Source organism: Corvus brachyrhynchos, unplaced genomic scaffold, assembly GCF_000691975.1.
Source record: "Corvus brachyrhynchos isolate BGI_N302 unplaced genomic scaffold, ASM69197v1 scaffold84, whole genome shotgun sequence".
Lineage (NCBI taxonomy): Eukaryota > Metazoa > Chordata > Aves > Passeriformes > Corvidae > Corvus > Corvus brachyrhynchos.
In genome coordinates, this window is record NW_008237434.1 from 991,019 (window position 1) to 999,566 (window position 8,548).

An 8,548-nucleotide genomic window follows, 5' to 3' on the forward strand; every position below is an offset into this window, starting at 1 on the left:
TCCCACAGCCCTCGCACCCCGCAGGACGGCGCCCACGGCCAGGGAAAGGCGCCGCATCTCTCCGGGTGCCTGAGCCTGCGGCACCGCTCTGCGGAGACACGTGATGCAGAGTGTTCGAGGAGCAGAAAGAGGGCTTCACCCAGGCTAAAAGCCTTTGGATGTGTTTTTGGGGACCACATGCGTTCAAAGACTGTAATGCATAGTGTGGACAGCCTTCCTAGGCTTTGTGTATTAGCTTTTATGGATGCTCTTTTTTTCGTTTAGATTATCCAGAAAGGAGGTGAAAATAACTATAATGTTCTTTAATAAAACACAAAACATGCGTGTTGTCACTTCCATGCTCCAGTTCCCTTCCGATACAGACTCGCAGTCCTTTAGGATTCCAAGGCCATTACCACTCCTACGCAGTAGTTAATGCCTAACAGCTCTTCCAACACTGAGGCCTGGTCCTCTTTGGCCTTCAGGCGTTGTGTTTCCTTACAACTTGGATTGTAGGAAGGGGATGTGTTGGCATTTGGCAATCCAGTTGTCACCCTGCTACCAAATTTCCTGTGTACTGTGCCCAGTGTGTTGTGTAATGTTGTGTTAAACGGGGAGAAAAAAAGGCGTTTTTGTATTTTATGTGAAAGATACAGAATGTAAGAAATATTAGGCAACTGTTGGTTTTTTCTTTTTGTACTGACAGAGGCAACCACCGATTGCTCATAAAATGTTGTTTTGGATTTAATGTCCCACTATACTGAGTTAGGGAGCTACAAAGCAAAGAAGCAGGATGAGATTTGTTTGTTTAAGTAAACAATGAAATTTGTGCTATTATCTAAATTTGATCTCATCCTTGCCATTAAATAATCTTCCTGTAGCCCAGGTTCAGGCTAATTTTAGATTTTTCGGTAGGCAAGGAAGGTACTCCTCCTTCCTTTTCTGCATGCATGCTTAGCTATCAATTTGCAAGAGTGAATTCACTCTGACAGGCGTTTCCTACAAGCTTGATACCTTCCCTTTTATTTCTGTCAAACCATGCACAGCTCTATTAAAATATCCAGAGGAAGAAGCTCCCAAAGCAGTTTTCATAATGCTGGGTCTGTAACCACTCCATGTCCATTCAGTCAGGATGCTGTTGAGCCTCATGGCTGTACTAACCCCCTGATGCTGGCTAGGGGCATAATTGCTCTATGTCTTCGTTGTGGGAAGTAGTGAAGCAAGGTATTTGGCAAATTTGTGTTAAAGGTGCTATATCCAAAGAGAAATAAGCAGGAGTTTGGATAGAATATTCTTGCTTTGCAGGTACACCTACACCAGCAAAATATGCTCCCTGCAAAGACATTACCAGCACAGCAAAGTGTGGGAGATACTGACATTTTGAGGCTGAAAACTGCCCCATCTCTCCTGTGTGGTGAGTCTTGTTAGTCCTCACAAGCACTCTGTCCTCTTCCCTGGATGTTCCTTTTTAGTCAGGAGCGTGGTGATGGAGAGTGATGGCAAAACACACTGAATTGGAAGGTTTGCAGACTGGTACAGTGGTTCCTCTCGTGAGATTTAGTGAGTTTGTAAGAATGCCAATTATTAGGACCTGGATTTGCAATTTGTTTTATGATAAACTCAGAAATTGCTGGCCTTCTTTTTTTTCAGAGATTATGTGAGCCCATGTGAGCTGGCTATGCAGCAAGGGCATCAGGATGAGTGAGCAGTCATGTAAAGTACAGAAATGTTTGAAGAAGGTTATGCTGGGCAAAGGCAGCTGATGCAAGCAATGAGAATTTTCTTGGTGGTCCCCTACATTACAAATCAGTCCAGCTGTTTGCAAAATACAGACTCCTGCAAAAGAAGTCCTATGGATAAAGGAAACTAGTTTCAGTTTGATTTGGGTTTTTTTTCTTTTCTGCTGCAGCAGATCTGCATTGCTTTATTCTGTTAAAGTGTTCTCACTGAGATTAAAACCAGGAGAATTAAGGAGGAGAAATAAAGGATGCAAAAAATCAGTCTCAGTTCAGTTTAGGAAAAGATCAGAGAACAAGAAATTCAGTGGAAGTGTTATCAGAGCCCACAGCTGAGGTGGTACTGCAGGGTTTGCTGCAGCTGCAGTTACAATGAAAGCCCTGGAAGACTCTCCAATAAAATGTTATGCGACTTTGACATTGCTCAAATCCTTTTGATGCAAGTGTTGTTGGAAAACACCCTTTATTTGTTACACAGACTAGACCATAGAGGATTCATGGGGTGGTAAATACCTCAAGATGAATTGGTAAATACTGTGTGGAATGTCTGAAATGGGATTTGGGAAAAACTAATGGAGAGGTAAGTTTGCATCTGCAGAAATGCTTTTTTTTCCCCTAATACTAAAATATGGAGCCTGTGGTCCAGGCACTAATATCTGTATTCAGGTTTCCTTTTTCTGTCAATAATCCTGAGTGCTCACTGCAATATCAGTTTTTGTTTGAAGTCTGTTCTATTTTACTCTGGCCTGTGTTTGGAAATGACAAATCTAAGATCTCTGTGGAGCAAGACAGGTAATTAATCATTAAAGTGTGGATACCCAGCTGAGACGTCTTATGATCTTAGTTGAACTTTCCAGTCAGCGTCAGCTGGGGGACTTAAAGAAATGCTGCCAGATTAAAAAAAACTGATTTAATTCTGGAGATATCATTAGCTCAGATAACACAGAGTTGTAAAAACTAGAAATATCAAATATTAATTTATTAGAATTGTGCATTTAGCTCCCATGAATGGTCATTTTTACCATTTCTTCTGTGAGTTTAGCCAGTTTCCCTTACTGGAAGATGTTCCTTGTAAATACAGCAAAATGCATTCCTGGGGATAAAGAAAAGCTCACATCCCAAGAGATGCTGATAATTTTTAATTAAAATCATTGCAAAGCAACAGTAAGATAATGTATGTAGTTGTGTAGGGGATATGAATAACAGTTGTGAATAACAGTTGCAAATAATGTGTGTTCAATTTAGCTGTAGTTATGCAAATGAAAAACAGAAAATTGGAAAACAGTAAAGGTAAAAAAGAGTTCATAAATAAAAAAATTAGTTGGAACTTTCCAGGGGTGTAGTTCAGAAACAAAACTTAGTAACAAAGATGCCAGCTCATGTATTTGGTGCTTTTTATAGAACAGTTGTTATTATCTCTGCATGTGTTTACTGCCTATTAAAAAGATCCATATAATTTGGTGAGTAATACCTAATTGCCTTATATGGAGTAAGTTTTATGTTAGGTAATAAAAGAAGGATCCTGTGGGGAGGCAGAAATCCTCTGCCATTGCCCCAGTGCTCTCCTCATCCCAGCTGGTCTCTGCAGAGTGTTCATTTAGTAGATGCTTTTTCATAGAATTTCAGGTAAGCTGTGTATGTTTTTCCTCCCTGACAGATTAATAACCTGTGAATGTTCCTCTTAACTAAAATTCTTTTATTAGTTACTGAGAAAACTTATATTGGGGCAAGTGATTTGAACTCCTTCCCAGCTCAGAGTGGAGAAGATAGGATGAAAACACTATGTGTTCCTTCATTAATACCAATTCTGGGAAGAACTTCTTAAAATGACAGTGTAAATGTTTGTACTTTACGAATGTAGTTGTTTGAAAACAGGTGTATTCTTTCAGGCTTTAATTGATTCCCCACGATGTTCGCAAAAGCAACGAAGAATTTTGTGAGAGAAACTGACAGTGGAGGTGACTTGATCCCTGTCTCCCACCTGAATGCCTCAGACAAGCTGCAGCTTTTGAGCTTAGTTACGAAGAGGAGGAAATTCTGGTGCTGGCAGAAGCCCAAGTATCATTTCTTGACAGTCACGCTGAGTGATGTGCTTACTGAAGACAAACCAATAAAACCAGGTAAAGCCATAGTTGGGCAGCAGTATTATTGCAGATAAAAACGGTACAAACCCTAATCTGTCGTTTTTATTCTCAATTGTGTTACTCAATTGGGCTCCTCTCAGAGGAATGCTCTGAAGGAATCCACCATCCATGGGAATGAGATGAATGGATCTTTTCTCACTTGACCATTTATATAACTAAAACTGGTAATAATAAATGTTGGTTAAAAAAAGAAGAAAGTTTTGCCTGGGTAGAGTATTAGATAGAGTGCTGAAGGTTATCAGGCTGGACAGTCCTACTGTTTGATAACAGCGCTGTCTGCAGCCACAGGAATATCCCTAGAATATTTGGGGGGGTTGTATGTGATAGTAGTGTGAAACTGTACTGTGCTCCAAGTCAAAAGCAGTGAATAAGCATTGTCTTGTTGGTGTTGGTAGCCCAGGGAATGCTTGTCCAGGCCAGGCCAAGCGAGTTTTACCCCTGATTCTGTTTGTCTTGCACAGAGTGTTAAAAAAGGTTGATGCTTGGACTTAGCCAACTATAGCAGTCCCACCCATGTTTTCAGATAAATGACATGGAATCGCATATTTCTGGACATGTCACAATTCCACACAGGAAAATAGATAAGTCCCTAACCTAAGATGTTAACTGTAGCTGTCTTGGAAAAGTAGCTGATTCTGAGTCAGTTCTCTGGTTTTTAGGTGTAAAAGAATTCAGAGTTGTTTTAAACCAGTTAGATTTTTCCATTGGTTTTCAGTGAGCTTTGGGACAGCCTGTGATGAGATTTGTCAAAATAATGCTAAAATACTAGCACTATTGTACAAGCAGGTCTGCTTTGTAATTTTCTTTGTAGCTGAAATAACTTTCAATTATTCTTTATAAATACTTTATAGCATCTGAGTTCAGCACTTCAGTCACCTTACATTTTCCTAAAATGGCAAAATACAAAAGATAGTAGAGCAAAGATGATGAAAATATGAAAAGAGCAGAAGCAAGAGTTGTAGAGCTGTAAATTTCATTATTTACCTCTCCATACTGTTCATTGCCTTCACTAACTCTTCGTATTTTCTCTAAGTATCTGTTCCTCCAATCACTTAAGGACCGTTTCAGCACTTTTCTTCACAGATAGAAATTAGTTTTATTGCTCTCCTAGTGATTGTGGAGTCTGACTTTGCAAAATACATGGGGAAGTTTGAAGATTTCCTTCAAGGAAGTATTGAAACATCGTTTGTGAAGATCAGCCTGGGAGCTGGAGGGAAGGGCTATGTGGAAAACCAGTCCTCATTTGGAAACCTGAGGAAGCAGGAGATTGACTTGCAGCAGCTTATGAAAGATGTCAAAGACAGGTATGTTTCTAATGTGGTGGCCAGGAGAGATTACTGAGCCGTTGAAAAGGCTTGGGCCAGCTGTGATCACTGAGCAATTGATTTTGTAGTGTTGCCACAGTTTGAAAATTATTTTCATTGTAAGCTTTCATATCCATGATGAATCATATATACAAAAATGAAATTTTGTGCATTTTGAAATCTTGTTAGTCAGACTTCTCCCTTTCAAGTTTTAAAAAACATCTGTCTGTAATTTCATTTTACGTTTTTGCATGAATTACCACCTGGGACAAGAGCCAAATCCTCCCTTCTTTGGGGGACTGTACTGAGGTAACAATCTGGAAAAAAAAATAATTAGTTCTCTATGTTACTGGGACATTGAATATGGAAATTGAGTTCAGAAATGCTAATGTTCTTGTAAGCAGGCTTTGTAATTTCGTGTGTGTGAGTGACCATGCTAGAAAATTGGATTATTTGAAGTTGAAGGAGTAGCAAAGGTGAGCAAGCATGGTCAAGGCATGCTCTACTAGCTGAACAAAATATAGATCTGTTACTTCCTGTTATACACTGTATTAACTGAGGGGAACCATATTCTTTATTTTACAAGATATGCAAGAGATACTTCCTCACTTCCTGTCCTACTCTGACATTGGATCTATTTAATGTTGCTGTAAGAGAGTCGTGGACCAAAGCCTGTTTGGCAACCAGCAGACAAGTCAGGGGTCTACTCTCTATTGCAGGTCGTGACTCATGGGAGATGAGGGTGGTTTGTTTGTGACAGCATTGTACTCTAGATTTGTAGCAGGGGCTGTAATGAATTTTAATAGCCTTTGCTGATGCTCTGAAGATAAAGATGATAGGTTTTTGCTATCAGTGCAGAAGTTGTCAGAAGCAATGTAAATTTGCTTTAGATACACTGATGTTCTAGAAATAATTAATTCTCCATTTTCATGGGAACAAATGTCTGGTGTTTTTTTTATTGTGAGCATTCACAAGTCAACAAATTTATTCTAATAAGGGACCTTGCTCTCTTTGTACTAAATGCCTTATTTAAAGCAGAAAATACTGGGCTAAATGTGTGTACCAAGTCTGTAAAATTAATGTGCATCTAGTATGAGGAAATAGTGTCAGTCAAGATCTAGAATCTTGTTTCTAGCACTAGACAGAGTCCTATGGAGAAACAAACTAGAGTAACTTTGATTTAGGTCAGTAATCTTTTACTTAAAGTTGCCTACTCTGTTCGCAAAGATAATCCTCCCACAGCAAATCAGCACATCTTGGAGTTACAATCCTTTATGTAACTAAATACTCAGAAATATGTTACCTTCTTTTGAGTGTTGAAAATCTGCAGCATTACTCCGATGTATGTGCAGCTGTGACTGAAGTTGATGTGTGTCCCACTTTATGCAAGGAACTAGTTCTTAGTTCATAAAAAAGATGCTCATAGCTTATTAAAGTTTATGATGCACCGTGTATAATTGATATCGAGAAGGTCAGTGACCTTCTGCCAGGTCACTGAAAATGATGAGGATAGCAGAATATTTATTTTTTTCTCCAGCATAATGTGAAGACTCACTGGAAATTGTTGGCAGTGCCTTATAGATGGAATTCTACTTACTTGTTCATAAATATTTTATGATTTATGATTGATTGTGTCCAAGCTTCAAGCTTTCAACTCATTCATGAGTATTGTGTGGAATTCAGGAGTGCTGATGCCTCCAGGTTAGTGATTTTTGGATGCAAAGCGTTACGGTACTTATAGGAGCATGTTTACCTGTCAGGCCGTGTGAAATGAGAGGCAGCAAACTGTTCCTGATGTCATTTAATGACATGTGGTGCTTGTGCTTGTTTGATCAATCATTGCTTCATTTATTATTTCTACATGTATAACGTAGTTAAGTTGCATTTTTAAAATGTTCTTGTATTAGGCTGATTAAGTTGAAGTTGCAGATTAGTAGCAGAAAACTCTAAAATGTCAAAGCTGATATGCCTTTTAACTAAGTCATGTGAGTCTTCAGAGTTCAGCAAGCTTAGAGTGCTCAGTGGCAGCAAATTGGTTTCCTGTCACTTCTTAGGTGAACCTTCTGAAGGAGAATCCTACTGATCTTTTAATTAGATTCCAGGTGCTGCACTGGCTCCTTTTTCTGAAAGAGGATGACAGCTGAAGGATGTGGGAGGAGATCCTTCCTAGTTTGCAGAAGCAGTGACATTGTAAATGCACAACACACTTATAATATACAATACTAAAATAAAGTTAAACAATAGTTTTAGGTATGCAAACTTGGTATATTTCACTTTACATTATTTTTGATTTTGCATTACATAATGCTTGCTAGCTCAGAGAGCACTGCAACATACAGATTTGGGGCAGAGTCCGATGCCTTTAGCTCACTTGGATTGCTATGGATTAAAGAGTGTATTCCATTTTCTGTTTTCAGTATTGTCTTCCATGAGGTCCTCACAGAGAAGTTGATGAAGTGTGGGTTGGATGAGCCACTTTTCAGTGGTGCCCAGAGACAGAGCAGAAAGCAATAGGCACAATATGAGATGCAGGAGGCTCTGTCTGAACATCAGGAAACTCTTTTCCACTGTGACAGTGACTGAGCACTGGCACAGGTTGCCTGGGGAGGCTGTGTAGTTACCTTCTTTGGAGGCATGAACCTAGGCAGACTGCTCTAGGTGACCCTGCTAAAGCAGATGACTGTCCAACCTCAACCATTCTGTCTTCTTCCCTGCAGTAAAAAAGATCATGAGGAGATTATAATCTCTGTACTTCTCATGTGTTACCAATTTGCTTGTTTGTTTTCACCATTTCACTAAAAGTCATGGAAGGTGATTGAAAGAGAAGTTCTGAGAGGACAGTGATAGCAGTCAGTGAGTTCACATCAGCTGCAGAAAAAATTGCCTGTCATGCTTCCATCGTTTCACGTGAATGATTCCTAACTCTATGATTAGCATGTTAGGAAAAAGGTTTTAAGTGTTTTTAGCAGCATACTCTGGCATGGTTGAAAGATACTTTTATATTATTGCATATTGCACTTTAGGTGAACTAATGGAAGGGCATATTATTGTCCATACTGAGACAAAAATAAATTCCTATTCTTAATCTGAGTACAGTGGAAATTCAGACCATTTTGTGATTTATTGTTTAAAATTCCTTGAGCATTTATGAGTATGGTGAGAAAACCATTCAGTTTTCTACCTAAGCTGCTACATGAGGTAATACGAAGTCACAAAGTGTTGTGAGACAGGATTGAATAAAAGCAATTGTGTGTGCCTTTGATTTAAAAAATAAGGAGCATGTCAAATAGAAAATAGAGAAACTACCTGTCACTCGCAGTCTAAGAAGTCTCTGGTATTCTTAGGGAAGATGTTCTATGAAGTACGTGTCAGGTTATTCTGTAGG

At 39.2% G+C, this 8,548-nt stretch overlaps 1 protein-coding gene across 3 annotated transcripts in view; it reads left to right on the top strand.

Moving 5' to 3' along the window:
- Positions 1 to 17: 17 nt before the first annotated feature.
- Positions 18 to 8,548, top strand: part of DFNA5 (DFNA5, deafness associated tumor suppressor) — a 25,459-nt gene continuing 16,928 nt past the window's right edge. For 2 of the 3 annotated variants that reach the window (XM_017731179.1, XM_017731181.1), the window contains exons 1-3: positions 18 to 1,393; positions 3,605 to 3,835; positions 4,971 to 5,163. In XM_017731179.1, the coding sequence (XP_017586668.1) occupies positions 3,625 to 3,835; positions 4,971 to 5,163 (404 nt within the window). In that variant the 5' untranslated portion in view covers positions 18 to 1,393; positions 3,605 to 3,624. Of the gene's footprint in view, positions 1,394 to 2,193; positions 2,296 to 3,604; positions 3,836 to 4,970; positions 5,164 to 8,548 lie in introns of all 3 variants that reach the window. The other variant, XM_017731180.1, reaches the window with a different exon arrangement.